This window comes from Cucumis sativus, chromosome 6, assembly GCF_000004075.3.
Source record: "Cucumis sativus cultivar 9930 chromosome 6, Cucumber_9930_V3, whole genome shotgun sequence".
Taxonomy (NCBI): domain Eukaryota; kingdom Viridiplantae; phylum Streptophyta; class Magnoliopsida; order Cucurbitales; family Cucurbitaceae; genus Cucumis; species Cucumis sativus.
This window is the reverse complement of record NC_026660.2, coordinates 17,583,520-17,602,225: the sequence shown is the minus strand read 5'-3', so window position 1 is coordinate 17,602,225 and position 18,706 is coordinate 17,583,520. Positions and strand designations below refer to the sequence as shown.

Below are 18,706 nucleotides of genomic sequence, written 5' to 3'. Positions count from 1 at the left end.
GGCTCTGAAGGGAGCAAGTAGATTCTCTTTTTTTTTTTCAATCATACCCTTTGTAGTTCGAATCTTTGATTTCTACTGATGCAATTCCTTAGGTGGTTCATGAATGTCTCTCAGAAAACTAATAAATAAAAAGGCAAGGAGCTTAGAAGATACAAAAACATAAGAGGGTAAAGCATCAAGGTAGTGGTGACCAAGGTGACTTTTTAATGAAGTCAATTTGATTCATATGAAAAAAATTGCTCCTAGTTAAAGTTGTTTGACGGGCAATAACACAGAATAGAAAAAAATATAATTAAATCTCTTATCCATCCCAAGATACACTCATTTATATACCTCTTCAATTGCTAAATTATAGTTTATCACATAATAATTTAATTTTTTTCATTTAAATTCTTTTTAGTTAATATTATTAGAATATAAGATCCACAAAGATGAGTGCAGTGCAGCTGTGGTACGTGGCTAAAAAGACTCAAATAAAAGAATTTGGAGATGAGACGAAACCACTAATAATACATAGGGACAAAGAGGCAAATTAGGATGCAGTGATATAAAGTCTTCCAAGGTGCTTAAGATTGGAATGGCTTAGATTGGCTAAACAGATTCTTCACTTTGTAGCAATGATAGATTGTATCAGTGTATTCTCATTAACTCTTTGCTTAAACTATTTTCATTCCCATTTTTTATGTACCATTTAGTCATTTTAATAGTCTATTTGTTTGGTCTCTTCCCTTAAAAAAGACACTAGAAAATTGCAACTGAAATATATTATTAGTGAATAATTTGGAATACAAATTAATGACATCTCTAAGTTTAGAGAATTTATTTAGTCAAAATTTGTAAACAATACAAATAGGAGGATCAATATAGTCCAAAAATGAATCTAGTTAAAGTTTATCCGCGTTCTCGTAATTTTACTATCTTTACAATTTTTCTAAAATATCTTAAACTGATTGTTATATTTGCAATTGATCTATTTATTTACAAGTATATAAGAAATATAGCAAGAAAATTTGTCAATGAAATTTAATTATTCTTCTCAACACCGACAAACTTATCATGTACTCAGACGCTCGAGCCATCCCAATTTTGTACTATATATGTGTGTATATGTATATGTTGAGAGAATCAATAATTATAGCTAGCTTAATGATAAAAACATGCTCCAACCCCCTTGTCTCATATTTGAATCCCATCCTATGCATTTATTTTTCTTTTTTGTTTCCTTTTCTTTTATATATATATATATATAAAGAGAGACAACTAAACTTTTGGATTCCCACTGCCTCTCAATGCACAAAATCCAAACAAGAAGAGAAACAAAAGCAAAGTAGAACCTCAAAAGATCTCTTGGAGAACTATGTATTTGGGAAGAATAGGGGGAAAGAGAAAAGAGAGGAAGGAGGGAGGGAGAAAATGATAGGAAATATATATATATATATAATTTTTAATTTTATTTATAAATTTTAAGAAATTTATTTCTTTAATTTTCATGGTTTTTCAATTTAGAATATGTTGCTAAAGTAGATATTATACAATTGAAAAAGGAAAACACTTCGAATCCAATCAACACATCTCGAATATCACTTTTTATCTAAGTGAACTATCACTTTTCTCAATCGTATTTAATTTGCAATTAGTGCCCAAATTAGTCCAATCATTTTCAATTCTCAAGTACAAAGCCATTATGGGAAACTTTGATAAGTTAAGGGAGGAAAGTTCATGGAATTTAATGTCCCAGGTTAAACACAAATAAAATTTAACATAGAAAAATACAAAAACCCTATTCCAATGAAAAAAATTCCATGGCCATCATTTTTTAGTGTTTGGGTAATGCCAGTGCTCGGTTACCTTTTCATTATACTCCCAGTGGTGGTTGGGAATCAGCCACTGTAGGTTGTGCTCTGGACTTCATAACCACCACTTCCAAAATGCCATCAGGCCGGAAACTAGGCGAAGACAACCGTGGATCAACCGGACCAGGCAGCTTAAAAGAAACCGTAAAAGGTCCTGGTGGACAAAGTTGCTGGACTTTCATCTGGTACATAGCTGATGATTCTTTTAAGAAACCTGGACCTGACATCACTCCTTCGATCTGAACCTTACCATCGCTTTTGATCTCAAATTTTACCTTACCTGAAGATTTGTCCAATTGGTTATCTCTTGAATAAGCAAACACGTGGTATAATGGATTGGTCCCAGAATTAGTTTTTCATAGGAACAAGCAGGATTATTAAATCTATGCAGATGCTAGATTGATAGAAAAATAAGGCGAACACAAAGGCTTACTTCGATCTTTTCGCACGCCAGGCAATGCAACACGAAAGAGGTATGCACCTTCACTCACGCCAATATCAACAAGACCAATAGGAGGGCCAGAACTACCTTCCTTGGCTGTTCCAGTTAAAATAACTGATGGCTTCAGCATCGTCTGATCACCATTGCCTTCCATGCCAACTTACGGCACTTTCTAGAGTATTTGTCTGATGTTTTCAACTCACCTGCTAATGAGGAGGATAGATCTTAGCAGGGATACAAGAACTTTGGCATTTGGTCCATGATGATCAACGAAACCTTTGTATAAATGTGTGAAATTTCAAAAATATCAAAGAATGTAGTATAAAAAATATATGCAGAAATTGCAATAATTGACAGAAAACTAATGTATATAAGCCTTTTCTAACTTATAAACAAAATACGGCAACGATACTTAAATTCTGTTATTTATAAAAATGTATTCATCCTAAATACAAAGGTACAATGTACTCAGTACTAAATCCACCTTTATGACAGTACTAAAACACATTAAAATGGTTGCCCTTATATATCTGTTCCCTCTCCATCGTCATTGAAGGAAAAAAAATCATAAAAGTAGTGAATATATTTCTGAATTTAAGGCAACCTGATTTGCTAGAAGGCTGCCGTGCTTCCTTAACTTGTGTGAGCATGCATATTGTGTGTCTCCGTTTCTTAGGTATGTGGGGTGCTCCCACTTCCGCTAATATCCCTTTCCTGTTACATTTTTACCTTAAAAAGAATACATTACCTAATAAACCAGGTAAAGGTATTTGGCTATAAACTAATTTCCAGAGGGACATACTTCCCCTTAAAACATCTAACGGGGTGTTTCGGGGAAGGAAAGAAATATGGGGGAAAGGAATAAAGAAAAGGAAGATTATGAAAAGGAAAGAATTATTATAAACCTTATTTGGGGCAAAATTAAGTAGGATTTTTTCTAATCTTTGTTTGGAGAAGGATTATGTGGGAAAAATTATGACCCAAATTTTTTTTTTCAAGTTTTTCCATTTTTTGTTTTTTTGTTCAAATTGAAAATTTCAATTTCCGTTCTTTTGTACAAATTGAATTTTTGTACAAAAGTGACATTTCTATCGTAAATCACATGTCATTACCTATTCAGAGAACAATGACATTTTCAACCGTCCAATACTATACGTTTGCTGACCTCTCCATAAATTAATTGATTACTCATCATGCAATATTGAAAAAGAAACTATGATAAATAGTTAATGTCCATTACAACGTATAAACGGGTAATGCAAATTAGGAAAACAAAAACATGAATCCGATGAAGATAAAAAATTATCTTGTGAAGGAAATAAAACACCATAGTCATGGGTTATAGCGAAGGAGGACCCTACAGTATGCGACCTTCATCGGATCGGGCATCCTGATGAAGTTTTTCATTAGCGACACCTTCTCCGTCACTATCATCACGCATTTACCGATGTCCTCCATACTAAGGTCCGGAATAGACTACATATGCATCATGACCTCCTGCATCATTGTGTCTTCTTTCTGGCTACCTCTATTTGGCCTTTCTGCAATGGCCCTAAGTTGATCATTCGCAGTGTCCATAGCATCCCAAATATGGTCGTAAGTCTTGAGCGTCTGCATGTCGCACTTTCTTTTTTGACCGCTAAAACCCAACCTACAGTCGCTGGACCTATCAGATCGTCCGATCATCATGTCGTCCGACAAGAGGTTCATCCTCGAACTGCACATAGCTGGGAACTCCGTCTCGAGACCATCCTTCGTGGAGACACCGACGTTGGGTCCTGGCACGTTAGACCCAATGTCCGCAAACGTCTCTGCATGGGCCCTTGTCGCAGGGTTTTTCCCAAAGACGTACAACAACTCGTCGTTACACAACTGTCATTCGTTGAACATCAACTCTGCAAGGACATCCCTCCATTGAGTCCATTTGTTTGAGACCTCAATGTAGTTGATTTCGTCACCACTAGAAGTTGCATGTGTTGAGTCACCCTCGTCTTTGTCATCCAATATGTTAGCGTTCGCCATCTCCTGATTTATTAAATTATGGAGGAGACAAGCCATAATAGTTCGACATTAGACTTGAACCAAGTAGTGGGAATTTCCTCGTAGTATTGCCCATCGACCCTTCAACAACCCGAATGCTCTTTCAATGACATTTGGTGCAGAAGAATGTTTCATGTTGAAGAACTCCTTCGGTGTTGTTGGAGCATTCCCGACACCACGTCACTCTTATAGATGATATTTTTGCCCTGTATATGGCGCCAGAAAACCCTCTGCCTTTGGGTATCCCACGTCACACAAGTAGTAAAACCCTGGAGATATGAGGTTGCATAGTGTTGAGCCGTTAATTAAAGGAAAAAAACAGATTTCAAACTTATTTAGCGTGGGTTAGTGGAAACATATGATCTCACCTTTTGGAACCTTCAGATCATTAAGTCGGGAAATTGCATTTCGTAGGATATGCGAGTCCGCAACGAATCCTTCCTAGCCGACTAAGACGAAAACAAAGTCCCCCTTTGTATCACAAACACCAAGGACATTCGTTGCCACTTCGCCCTTTGGGGTTTGATACCTTGGTCAATCAGCTGCGGACACGTTAACTTTGATGTATGTGCCGTCTAATGCCCCTAGGAAATTCTGCAGCGAATATCGAACGACGATTTAGAGTTTGGATAAGTTCCAAGTAAAAAAAAACCGTAAGTTATTTTAGCCCTAACCTCAAAAGACCGCCACCTCACATTTGTGCATGTGCTCGTCATAGGCTGTGGTTGAGCCAATAACTCGTCATGCAGACGAAGCATGACCATCAAGACAATGTTGAAATGTCGTGAGACTGTCTCATCGGACCGTACGAACTTCCTTTGAATCTGGCGGTTCTTCACATCGTGCGCCAGCACATGAAGGAAGATAGCGACCATCTCCTCAACGTCGACGACTTCCGTCAATTCTAAACCGGCCCTTGTTCGTAGTAGATGACACAAAATTGTGAAACATCGTCTGTCCATCCACGTACTTTGCTGACACACAAGGTCAGACGCGTGTATCATTATATTCGAAAGTACGCTAGGTGCCTAATCCTATTTCTAGTGTCGGCTAGTATTTGAGTTATCCTCTTGTCGTCATTCAACAGTGCCTCCAATATCATTAGCATCTGTCGTTGGGTGATTGCGAAGGAAAAGACAACGACGACGATTTCGTTTGGATCCAATTTTTAGCTACTATGAAGGGAGAACCTGCTAACGGTGAAGGGAATGGTAAGAAGCTATAAACCAAAATATGGAAAAGGACGTGGACGTATACCTTTGACTTTAGACCTACCATTATGTAGGTATGACAAATAACAAACTGTTAAAGTTACATGCACCCAAAAAATATAAACAAAAATATATACCGAAAGTTTTTCTTCTTTTTTTGTGCCTTAGAGGAAGGAAGTTCGTTCAATATCAGAAAATCAAACTTCATACGTATGTGAAATAATCGTCACGTACAAAATGTCATCAAATGCGGTGATATGAAAGGCATGACACGCACACAAAGTCAAACACAAGTTAAGAAGTGGAATGTAGCACGGCGATCAAATGTTGTGACATGAATATGCAAAAGGGAAAACACGATACCGCACATGCCAACTACACACAAGGTGTGTATGGAGGAGTAAAAATCACAAGTCAATGCTCCATTAAAGACCATACCAAATAAGTACAGCTATTGTTAATGTCATAAATGGAGTAGACAACACAAATGAATCAGTATTATGGTCAAAGAGAGACAAAATAGGTCAGAGAGCAAGAAGAAGAAAACAGTAGGCATATGTGACCATCAAAGCATAGTACAGGACATGAGATTGGTCTTTAACAACAAAAAATTAAACATGGGATGTATATATATAATGCACACAAACAGAAAATACAACAAGTTGAGAAGTTCAACCTCCTTCAACAGATGAAAAAATATGGTAACAGAAACTCGTCGTACTTCAACAGGTCGAATGAAGGAAACATATGCAACTAAATGAAAAAAAAACACAGCTATTTGTCTATGACAGAGCACCGAGAAGTTCAACAACACATCTAAAGGAAGTTTCATTCAACATGCGCATTTTTTTTTTCAAACTAAGTTTAAAAAAATGGAACAATCGGTTAACAGACACATTAATAAGACAGAAGTAACAACGAATCCGAAATCAAACATGAATCAATTTCCATTTCCTCATCATCGGCATTTAGAAAGAAGGAAGAAATCGTTACCTCAATCCCTACCTTGCTTGGAACCACAGAGGCCACAACCGAAGTAGTATCTGTTACTCATCGTAAGAGGGGAATCGAAGCGGCAATGGCGTGACCCGAGCGGCAAGGGGAAGACGGAAGATGAGTAATAGATCCAAGCGGCAAGTTTAGAAGACAAGCCATGAATGGAACCAAAATAGTCGGTCAACCAAAAACCAACCCACATGAAGGGTACGGAGGTCCCAAACATTTTTGAAATGGGGCCATTCGACGAAAGTCATACCAATGGTGGAAGGTGGAGACCAAAAGAGAAGAGAAATCAGTATCGAAATGGTACTAAAAAAAGGAGGAAGATAAATGATGGAATATGTACCCTTGAATGGTGGATAGTGAAAGTTCGTGGCCGAAGGGGGTTAAGATGAAGGAGATTGGCGGCCAAAAGGGTTTAGGATTTGAGATTCATAGTGGATCGACGGCCAAAGGGGACTCTGTGAAGAAATAAGTGAGGAAAACAGAAAAAAAATGGAGAGATACAACTAACAAACAGTAAAGAAAATGGAGAGGGAATGGAGGTGGCCGGATGAAGAAGAGATAGGGTGAAAAGGAGAAAAGGAAAGAGAAGAGGAAGAAGGAATGAGAAGGGTTAAGTGTGAAGAAAGAGAAGGAATATAGGGGGTTGAGATGAGTTAGGAAATAAGAGAGAAGGAATATGAAGGGAAAACGAGGGAGAATTTTTTTCCTTTTCTTTACTTTCCTTTCCGTGGGCCAAATAGCCCCTAAAACTTCTTTTGCAGAGGCAAATCAAGATTACAACAAGATATTTGAAGTTCAACAAGATTTTCTTAAATGGCTAACCTAAAAGAATCATAATTGTTCCTAACATTTTCTAAAGTTCTTCATGCTTCTGTAAGCATAGAGAAGTATCTTTTCATGATAATGCATGCTAGTAGAAAACATAAACTGAAAACCAAAACTGAACCACAGAATACATCATGGAAATGGGCTCAACCATGCTATAAGTCTGCTGATACCATTACGCTATATCCCAATGGCTAAGCAGTAAACTATTAAAAACAACAATCGTGTGGGCCGAGTGGCTGTTTGACAAACCAAGCCAAAGAGAATGAACTTAATGCAAGGACATTTTCACTTATTCCTCAAAAACATAATCAATATAATTATGTTTATCTTCCTGAATCTTTAAAATATGAATGCAATTCAAACCTTCCAGTAATAAAGCAACTCAAGTACAGATGAAGAGGCATTCAAACCCCAAATTTCGCTATCAACGTTTCAAGTTTGTTATCATGTGGATAAAAAAATTGAAGATGGGATAAACAAGAATATCTAGGTGTAATATCATGTTTTTAACAAAAGATCAGTAAAACAAATCCAAGGACGATAGCAGAGGGGGGCAAGAAAATAATATCACACCTGAACTTCGTAAAGGTAAAAACAATCAAATGATACTGAATCGCTATACATTATATAGAAGCTGTCTTTGGCAGGACCCTCCTCATCTTATGAAGAACAGAAAGATCTCATAGACATATCTGTTAAAAAAATAGTTGGCTAGTTTAATGGAAGAGAGTGAGTTCTTGAATAAGAAAAATGTTTCAGTTACTCTGCACAAATATTGAATCTAGAGCATAAAAGTCTTCCTATGATGGCAAAATTGTTACGCTTGTAGCTCCTAAAAACCAAAGAATCAAAGTATGTAATCATATTGATTCTTGAGAACAAATCATTAAGTGCAGGTTAAATTCATCAAATAGAATTTGGTCATGAAACTAATTCCTTCACGTGCTGAGTTTTTCATTTTTAAAGGATTTATGACCAGTTGTAGCTTCTTTTTTTTTTTGCTGGAAAATGTTATATCTAAGTACTAATAGGCACTTTACTTACCAATTTGATTGGGTTGCTAGATTATTAAGTATAATCGTAGATGGAGAACACTCAGGGATATAGCGCGCACACAGAAATATATATATAGGTGTAGACATTTCTGTGACATGATTTTGGAAGTTTGGGGGTCGAATTTCATGTGATTTAAAAATTACTTTGAATAAATTTTCAAATATAGCCAAGAATCATTAACTTCAAAGGCTATTCAAGTTTAGGGTTAACAAATTGAAAGTTCGAAAGCCAAAAACAAGATAAAGATGAAGTTTGTAAATCCACACAGACACAGTCTAAATCAAAGAAGATAGCATGGGGTGGTTCTACAAACCAAACCAACCAAGAACAAAGACATCGACCAGATGGAAAATTTTCAAATTAGAGGATGATGACGATGAAGATGAAGAAGAAGAAGAAGATTCAGTTACCTAATAAAAAAAAGTAACAGTAAAAGAACACGGGGAAACACGGATTTATCAATTCCACCAAGTCCAGCAATACGAAAAATCTGCAAACAACAAATGAAGGTGGGAAGAAGTTCATTTCTCAAGCCTTTGGAGAAACAAGACGAGGAAAGCAACCAAGACGTAGAATCGCACAAGGAAGTTGAGAGTACCTGAAGCTGCCACCGGAGAAATGAAGGGGAATTTGAGGGAGAGTTTCAGGAAGAATGTGTCATCTGGTCCGGTGGTGGGAACTGAAGGATGGGGGCACCGGGGGAGGTGGTTTTTGGGAAGTTTAAAAAGCAATGAAAACGAGGAAGAAATGGAGGGCCGAAAGTTTGCTATAGTGCTTATTTTTTCGTTCTTTGGACGAATATCAAATCCCGGATTAGAGTTAGAAACAAGAGATGTGTGTTAAGAAGTGAGCATGTGAGTCCTAATTTAGGATTCAGGGTGGTTGCTAGACTGAGATACGATGACTAAACGAAGAGTACAAAAAATGATGGGGTGAGAGAGGCTCGAACTCTCGACCTCAGGATTACTCTTAAAGCTATGAGACCTACGCGCTAGCCAACTGCGCCACCACCCCTATTGTTGACCTTCGACTACAAATATTTGATTCTATAACCATACTATTGGTAAGAATTTTTAAATGTAACCCTAAATTCTCTCTGTTATAATAAATAATATTGTTAATTCATTTAAGGAAAAAGAATAATTTCAAATGAACAAAATGTATATGGTGTTTTATTAGAAGGAAGATATTTTCTAAATGTCTTTACTTAACAAAATAATAATAATAATAATTACGTTTAAAAGAATTTCTAATCAATGTGAAGGGTGTAACCTTAGTTTTTTTGTCCCAACTTTTGATCAAGTTATGAGGTTTCCTCCATATTTGAAATTTCATTGGGTCAATTATGAAGGCATGTAATTAATTATACTATACTAATTAAGTTTCATTAAATGGAATGATTTAAGATAACGGGATGATTTGACATTACTTCAATGCTATACGATAAACTATTAAATTGTTAGGTTAATAACGATGTCTTTCTTGACTTTTAAGTGTTAAATTTTAAAAGTAAATCATTTTGAAAAAAAATTAAAGCATTTGAAATACTTTTAAATTTATTTTAAATAGTTTTATCAAAAACTTTAAATAGAAACAACATTTTTCTCTAATTAATCCAAACTTGTAACCTATCAAATCAAATATATAAAACTTTAGTTACTCACAATATATGAGTTTTGACGTCAACACGAGCGCAACTCAAACTAACATAAAACTTGTACTATCAACTTCGAAATTAGATGTTTGATTCCTTCCACCCACACTTTAATTACAATTTTGTCAAAAGTTGAATATATAATCTATCGACTAAAACCATGTCTTAATTAGTTGAATTGTACATATATGAACTATAAATTCTAACTTCTAATAATTTCTTTTTTTAGAAAAATATAGCTTCTAATGACTTTATTTCTCTTCAAATTTAAATTTTCAGTTATGAAAAATGAATTTAAATTCAAACAACTTACATAAGAAAGATATTTATTTTTAGTTGAATTTTAAAAGTAGTGTCTATAATTAGTAGAACTTAGTTAGTTTCAATTAAATATCTAAAACTTTTTTAAGGAGAATTGTTAAAAATAGCAAATTTGACAAAAATATTTACAATATATACAAAAATTTCAGATTCTATCAAACAATAGATATTGATAAACACCACATGCTTCTATTAGTGACAATGATATACACCTACAATTTCTATCATTGATAGAATTTAAAATTTTGCTATAATATGTAAAGTTTATTTTATTATATTTAAAAATGTCCATTTTTCTAATAACCAATTCAACTATGTTTTGTTATCCATTTTTTTTTACACATTTCGAGTAATATTAAAGTTTTTTGTCCACAAAAGCCAAACAACGATGCCCCAAACTCACTTTTTAAGTTTCGTTCGAAAACGATGAAAAACGAGCCAATCCTATAACCTAGAAAGAAACTAGCTACTTAACTTAGAACAATCTCAAAGGTCTTAAAAATTCACATCTAACTACTGGGTGGTTTCATTTTGAGTAACATTATAGTTTTTCCTCACAAAAGCTAAATTGTGATGCTTCAGACTCAGTTTTTTAGTTTCGTCCCTAATCGTCGAAAAAATGGCCAATGTTATAGCCTAGAAAGAAACTACCCAACTTAAAATAATGTCAAATGTCTTGAAAATTCGAGGAAAAACGTTACAAGTTAGGGGAATGGAAAATGAAATCTTTATCACTCAGACTCCAAGTTGTCACTTATAGTATGGTCGGAGAAGAAGAAGAAGAAAACATTTACAGATGGTTGGTAGGCTAGTCCTTTTCACCGTTCTCTCTAGGGTTTGACCGGTCTATTCAAACATCTTGGTCGTTTATGCCCATGGAGAATCTCTTTCTTGATAGAGATGAAGTTCTTTTATAGGCATCTTTTTTATGGAAAATTTATATTTTTCTAATCATGTCAGCCTTGATAGAAGTCTAGTCACGTTACATCAACTTCATCTACCATCCTTGTCGTCTAATGAATCTTGCACACGTGATGATGTGGTTCTTCGTCTAGATGTGTTAATCGCTAAACGAGTTTCCATTGCGTAGCCTTTGCTCGAGAGGTCCCTTGCAATTCACTAGTTTCTTCCTTTCAAATCATTCTGTTAAGACATGGAAATAGTGTAAAACATGCATAATGCTTATGTAAGATGTATTTCTTAATGCTTATGAATTTACAATATAAGTTACGGATTTTGATTTATCTTTTTATACGTTTTGGCCTCATTATTCTAATAAAAGAGGTTATAGTAATGAGTATGTATGTACATTATTACTCATTTAGTATAAAATTTTTGGATGTGGCAGATTTTTTAAAAGGAAATTGCATTAGATGACAAAAAAACCAATTCATAAAACCTCTTTTTGCATATTGCAAATATGACAAGTAATTAGATATATCAAAGGGCTATCACATAACTATAAAAAAAATTATTAGAGGACTATTCGTTTTTATATTTGCTATTTTTACAATTTAAAGAATAGAGTTATATGGGTCCATCAATTATTGGGCCACTTGTTTTCAATTGAAACTTAACTGAAATTTAAATGGTGTGAGAAGAAATTAAGTTGTTTGATATATTTTCCTTTTGATTTATTATTTTGGCATCATTGCTAACGGTGGTTGTAATTATAAATGTCAACCTTTTTCTTGTCTAAGAATTTTGACATTTTGTTTTTTCTTTTTAATAAAAGTAAAAAGTTCAAATAAAAAAACTACCCTATTTTCTCATGCTATAACTTTAGCTTTAATTACCCATGAAAACTTAAACCTTAAATTGGTGTTAAGTAGGAATCATAACAAAAATAAATGGTTCACTAGCGACAAATATACATTAGGTCAAGACTCAAGACCCACAAGGACACATGGGAAAAGGTTTTACTTTTCATTTGTTTCATAATGGAAAGTTAAGAAGTGGCTAGAGGAAATAACTATGAGAGTAGTTATCCTAGTGGTGGCTAGCAAAATTGGAGGAAGTAAAAGTAAAATACAATCTACCAAATTGAAACTCTGAGTTCAATGAGAAACAAAAATAGTTTTTGTTGTAATAGAAAGGTTAATTTTTAAATTTTTAGATGAATAACTTTTCTTTTTCGAAGATAAATACAAGTTGAGATGAAATCAATTAAATTTCAAGTAATAGTTAATATAATTTGGAGGTGTCAAAAAGTAAGAATACTTTTTGCGAAAATTATAATTCAAGAACAAAAAAACAACTAGCTACTTGTTTCTTTTTCCTTTTCATATTAATCAAATTTAATCATCTGTTAAAAAAATCCATTAATTTTGGGATCCGGAATCATGTAATAAACAATAGAAATAAAATGAGAACTGTTAACTTTGAGATGCGGTGCAAAACGATTCGTTTAATTTTGAGTGTAAACAAAATAAATTTAATTTTGATTTTGAAAAAAAAAAAAATGAGAAGAAAAAATGGCTGAAGGAAATTACTTATCAGCTTCCACATTGGAATTTCACAACACTAATTATCAATAAGAACACATCAACAGAATTATTTTGTGATTGTACTAACAAAGCTGAAAACTACTCAAAAAAAAAAAAAAAAAATGGGATCCAGAATCTCACCGGAACACAGTCGTGTTTCTCTACTTCTTGAATCCCAACCCATCATCCACAAAATTCCCCAGATTCCGACCGTGGGTGCCATCGCGGTAGACGGTAAAAAATTTCCATTGAACTTGAAGGTGGATATGGTGGAGGGGACGGTGGCGGAAGCGTCGAACCCTGCGGTTCAAATGACGATGGGATACAAAGGTGGGTGTAGAAAAATGATTTCTGTGATTCCAAAGCAGAGAAAGTTAGTGAAGACAATGATGTATCACTCCATAAAGTGTTTTATTATATCATTCTTTCGTCTATCGTTCTCCACTGCTACCGGTACCGGAGCTCCTCCGTAGATGGAATAGTCAAGATTTCTTTTAGTGTTGAGTTCAGAAGTCTGTGTTGCCGTTTAAGGTCTCCCTTCCTTTTCCTTTGTCTTCCCATATTTTACTTTGTAATTGAAGAGAGAACAAAGCAATTCTCAGCATGAGATATGAAAAAGTTATGTTTTGTCGTTGGGGATCATTCCTGTTTAATTATAGAAGAATTATACTTTTGGTTTTGGATTGTAAACAGTAAAGTTTGAGTTTGTGTTGTTGGGTTGACAAGCCTTAACACCTAGACTGAACTTGTGCTTTCTTGTCTTATATCTCACGTAGTGTATTTTTATCTCGCCTGAAAAGAATACCTTTCTTTTAGCACGTATACTGGTCAACTCGCCTACTGACTAAAATGCCTAATGATCAATTTTTCAAATTGACACTTGTATAATTGGTAAATTCGCCTAGTCAAAACCCTATCACAAAACAAAAACAAGTTAGAATAAAATGGTTGAGTTCTAGATCTTGCTTTCTTTAAGACGTTTCACGGCTTTGCTTTTTGTGCAAACAAATTTGTATTACTCCGTCATCCCCGTAATAAAACAGTCATGATCTTCAATCAAGATTGCACTGAAACTAAATTGAAATTTCAACACTCAAATAGACACTCTAATGCTCAGTATACTAAAAACGAGAGAACTTTTGAGAGAAGATATCGTTGTGTTTGTTGTGATTGGGAGAAGAATGAGACCAATATATATAGTGAGTGGGGAGAGAGGCTCCAATGGTCATAATATTAATGACCAAATAAAAAATCACTAATTGATAATTATCATTTGATTTGAAACGGTTTTGGTTTTGAAAAAATTAATTTACAAAAACATTTATAACATAAGAAACATTTTTGACAATTAAAGATAGGTTTAGCAAAAATATATTATATGATTATTTTATTCCTCTCCTCTCCTCGCCACACATGTGTGACCGACAAAGTTATAAAGTAAAAAACAATGCGTGTATGGAGATATCAACAAACCTACTTTTGCCTATCTCCTCTCCCCTTCCAAAAACTTGGGTGCCCTATCTTTAGTGGATTCTCTAGAGAATTTGCCTAGAATTCCATAGGAAGCAACCCTCACTTCCACGTTTACAAAGGTGAATCTATACTTCTGTAGTCAGCCAGGTACCTTACTAATATCAAGTATGAAATTCATTAATAACTAAATTCAACCTTTTCATATGCTTTAGGATGTTATGCTAATAATTCAATCATAAGAATGTAACTCATAGGTATTTTAACATGATTCTCTTTATATCACTTGTGATAAGTTATTACTGATTAAACTTGTTTCTTGGGATCTCCAATCTTTCAAGTTGGGTTTACCTCATAAGTAATTCAATTTTCTATAGACTTGAGGTCTCAATCTTTTTGGGGTTTTAAAAACCTTCTCTCTTCTAATTCTTTCGTCAAAGGATTAGCTAAGTTGTCATCAGATCATACAAAATCCACTATCACTGCAACAACAGTGAGAAATTCTCTAACGGTACTATGTTTACTGCGTATATGTTGTCTCTTATTGTTATTATAACATTCTATATTTTTCAAGTGAGAATCTCTGATAGCAAGCTTCGAAGTCAACTTGCTTCTTCACTAACAATAACTAATGCTATCATTTTTGACTGCATCGTTAACTAGACTAAGATGATCTGTTTCTTGAATTTTTTAAGCAATAACTCCTCTTGCTTGTAGCGTTTGAGTCATGTAAGAGGGAGTTCCAATTATCCATTTATAATGATCTTGATGTTGCTGTATCAATCCAAATTTTAACTACTGACAGTTCTATTACTTTAAACCTCAAACAGACCTAAGGCATTCAGTTAGACTCTTCCGTAGGTGATTCATAACATAATTTATCACTTTATTTCATTTAAACTAAAATCAACTCAAACACTTTACTTGAAATTAATTTTCTTTCAAAATCCTACTAAAATAGACTGAAAAGAAGATTAGGTAACTCTTCCGGAGTGAAAAATAATAATAATAGAGATAGAAGAGAGAATGTTAAAAGGAGAGGAAATCAAACCATGATCCCATATATTAATATTAATATGTTCTTCCACCAAACAAAGAATGGGGAAAAATAAAAAGTTACAACTAAGAAAGTTGAAATTTTCTACAAACCTAACATTCCCATAAAATATTAGGAAGGTAATCAAATGTTGATCTAGGTGATCATTCATTGTTTAAAAATGCATGTCAGAAATAAAAAAAAATAAAAAATCAATTCAGCAAACACAACATCATATGAAACCATGTCATGTTCCGTATATATATATATGTATATATTCCTATATGCATAGATATAAAATCTCTACAGAAAGATAAAGCAATCCAACGAGATTAAAGGATTATCAATATCTTCCATAGCCACCACTGAATCTAAATCTCCAACAGCTTCTTTAACAGCAACTTCATCAATCTTTGAACTTATCCTATGAATGCAAGTAATTTCCTTCTTCATTGCACTATCCCTCACCGGTGAGCGGCTTTTGGGACGAACACCATTGATCGGAGCCAGAGCCACCTGACATTTCTCTCGGCTGAAGCGTCTAGTTGGTGAGGGTGACGAGAGAGGCCGCTGAAGAACCTCTTTTCTGAAGCTCTTCTGCCTAATTGGTGATGGCGAAGCCGGGCGGGGTCTCTTCTGGGGTATGGATCTTGACACCCTTTGTGGGGACGGATGGCGAAGGAGGAGGGGGGAAATCGGCTTGACAGGCGGCCGAAAGGCGTGAGCTTTAAGGGAATTGATTGGGAAGAGGTGAGGGTTTTGGTTGTAGGGAGAAGGAAAGTAATGATGTGAGGAAATTGGGGAAGGTGAAGAAGATGCAGTTGAGAAAGAGGTGTTGGTTGAAGAAGGTGTATTTGAAGAGAGGCAAGTGAAAGAAGAAATGGAAGAAGAAGAAGGTGAAGGAGAAGGAGGATAAGGAGAGATTTTGTTATGAAGAGAAAGAGAAGGAGTTGCTGATGTTGTTTTTGTTGTCAATAATGGAGAAAGTGGTTGAGGAATTACAACAAGTTTGTCTTGAACAACAAGATTGTTGAAATCAAAAAGAGGTGGTTGTTTCATCATCTTGGGTTTGCATTTGCTAATGCAAGATCCCATTTTGATGTATGGGTTAGTTGATTCAATAGATGAACAAAAATGACAGGAAGAAACAAGAATTGTTGAAGGGGTATTCTTTCCTTTTTTTTTTTTTTTTTTTGTTTTTGGTTAGATATTGAAGGTTTTGAAGATATAAAGGGAAAGGTAGTGGAGAAATGGAGCCCTTTTATTTTGGATATTTAATTGACTTTTTCATTTTCATTTTTACTTTTTGAGAGATTTTTGAATTTGGTTGCCGCGCGGATGAAAACCGTTGTACAACGGTTATAATCTTTACATAGATTTATATTTATAATTCGTGGTGGAAAATAATGGCTCCTTCTACCATACTAAACTTCTGCTTTTACAAAAGTTTTTTTTTTTTTATTATTATTATTTTATTTTTAAACGTCTGAAAAAGATCATAGTGTGTTTTGAAATGAGAGGTTTGTTTGATGATTAAAGAGAAGAAATGAAAGTTGAATTTGAAACTGGGCTTTACTTTTTATCTTCTTTTAAATTTGAAACTGTGCTTTACGTTATGTTTTCTTTTAATGAATCTTATTCGGAAAGCAAAGCTTTGTTTCGTTGCATTCAAATGATTAATTAATTGGAGGATGGATTGTGATTGTGATAATACTTAACTCGAATTTAAATGAGGAAGTATAGGTGTATTATATGTTTACGCATACTACAAATCCATAAATAAGGAAATTGGAATTAATAGCTGAAATTTGGAATGTAGCTTCCATTTCTTCTTATCAAAAATAGCTAATTAGTAATCCTCAACTACTAATCACTAGTTGGTTTTTTCATTATCAAATCTTAAAAGAAAAAAAAAATATTTCTCAAAAGTTACCCATAATTTTGAATATATATATGTCCATCTACTCTTTTTTTCATATAAATATTAAGCATATAAAAAAAGGAGATTTTTCTTTAATTTTTTTAAGGTATTAGATAGTATGTCATTCAACTTTACTCATTTTAGAAAGGAAAAAAAGAGAGGGAAAAAAAAAGGGAGATTCACAAAATATTAAATGAGAAATTGCAATGAGTGACAAATTAGTTAGGAGTTTTTTAAAAAATATGAAAAAACAAGTAAAATATTTAACAATTCTGAAAAACGGAAAAAACTTGGGTCGGTTCGTTGGAGCCAAAACCAGTCCATTTGGGTGTTTAATTAATTATGTATGTGATGTATGTTGGGTCGGTTCGTTGGAGCCAAAACCAGTCCATTTTAGAGTGTTTAATTAATTATGTATGTGATGTGTGTTATAATTGTTATAATGTATAATATGAAAATTAATTATAATCCATATTAATTTTTTTTTTTTTTTGCAAAGGTATTGTAATAAATGCTGGGGTGGAGATTTGAACTTAGGACCTCTTGCTCACAAGAACATACAGGTGCATGTTGAGCTAAACTCATGTTGGCATATTAATTAATTTCTTTATATAATTGTTATACATTATTTGTTTGTTGGTTGAGTTTTATAGTTCTTTCATAATAGTTATAAAATGAATTAAACTTTTAAAATCTATAACAAAGATAACTTGCATGCTCACCTAGGTTAAAAAATATATACTTTCTTTGTTGAGTTATGTCGATATCTTATAAAACTGGTTATAAGAGGCTCACCTGATTAGATCTTGTCAACAAGTCAGATAAGATGACTAAGGTTTGAAGATTCTTAAGTTGACGATTTACGGAACACCTTCTACCTGAAGATCGTAATTAGTTCTTGAGCCTAATTTAACCTAGCTTTATGAACATGTGTGAGAGATGGTAATAAAACCAATTTATGACCTATACATCGTAGGTTAAAAACCGATATAATGGTGATGCTTGAATGATTCACCCAGACTTAGGATTTGTTTAAGTTAGCATGAATAAAATCCTAAAGTAGCTAAATACTCTTAAAACCATTATAGAACACTTTAGATAGAGAGAAGTAATGTACTTTTAACCTCTAGTGTCCCTAAGAGTTCACACAATGAGGTCCATGCAGGGCTTTGCGTCATGCATTGGAGTAGACACCCTTCAGAGAGTGTTTGCATGAATCAATATTAAGGTGAATAGGGAAAGTAGTTCATAATAAGTGGGTAAGGGATATGTGACAACACATCCCACGGTCTTTTCCATTGGGTCACACCATGAGATTCCTATAATACGCCTTCTTGTCTGCACAGAAGCGACGTTCCCTTCGGAGGGCTGTGTTATAGGATT

At 34.2% G+C, this 18,706-nt stretch overlaps 2 protein-coding genes and 1 non-coding gene across 15 annotated transcripts; all 3 read right to left on the bottom strand.

Moving 5' to 3' along the window:
* Positions 1-1,571: 1,571 nt before the first annotated feature.
* LOC101218704 (increased DNA methylation 3) lies at positions 1,572-9,276 on the bottom strand. 13 transcript variants are annotated; one of them, XM_031886845.1, is made up of 8 exons: positions 9,034-9,268; positions 8,846-8,925; positions 6,540-8,071; positions 5,010-5,525; positions 4,704-4,929; positions 2,900-4,604; positions 2,287-2,498; positions 1,572-2,133 (listed from the first exon to the last, which is right to left on the bottom strand). In XM_031886845.1, exons 7-8 carry the CDS (start codon positions 2,447-2,449, stop codon positions 1,856-1,858), a joined length of 441 nt encoding a protein of 146 aa, XP_031742705.1. In that variant the 5' UTR covers positions 2,450-2,498; positions 2,900-4,604; positions 4,704-4,929; positions 5,010-5,525; positions 6,540-8,071; positions 8,846-8,925; positions 9,034-9,268; the 3' UTR covers positions 1,572-1,855. The 13 variants fall into 13 exon arrangements, with proteins under 13 accessions (XP_031742705.1, XP_031742704.1, XP_031742706.1 ...); XM_031886844.1 differs by having other exon boundaries at positions 6,552-8,071; XM_031886846.1 differs by having other exon boundaries at positions 7,953-8,071.
* An 87-nt stretch (positions 9,277-9,363) lies between these two features.
* On the bottom strand, positions 9,364-9,449 carry TRNAM-CAU. Its single transcript is given in 2 exon segments — positions 9,364-9,399; positions 9,412-9,449. It is a non-coding gene; the product is annotated as a tRNA-Met (tRNA).
* A 5,946-nt stretch (positions 9,450-15,395) lies between these two features.
* On the bottom strand, positions 15,396-16,629 carry LOC105435850 (putative protein TPRXL). Its single transcript, XM_011659025.2, has one exon. It carries the CDS (start codon positions 16,495-16,497, stop codon positions 15,706-15,708), a length of 792 nt encoding a protein of 263 aa, XP_011657327.1. The 5' UTR covers positions 16,498-16,629; the 3' UTR covers positions 15,396-15,705.
* Between the last annotated feature and the right edge of the window lie 2,077 nt (positions 16,630-18,706).

Bases quoted from the DNA above. Each gene is read 5' to 3' on its own strand.
- LOC101218704 (XM_004144202.3), bottom strand. From the start codon at position 2,449: ATGGAAGGCAATGGTGATCAGACGATGCTGAAGCCATCAGTTATTTTA. The intron at 2,134-2,286 runs GTAAGCCTTTGT...ACAAATCTTCAG, and splicing joins TGGCGTGCGAAAAGATCGAA to GTAAGGTAAAATTTGAGATC.
- LOC105435850 (XM_011659025.2), bottom strand. From the start codon at position 16,497: ATGGGATCTTGCATTAGCAAATGCAAACCCAAGATGATGAAACAACCA.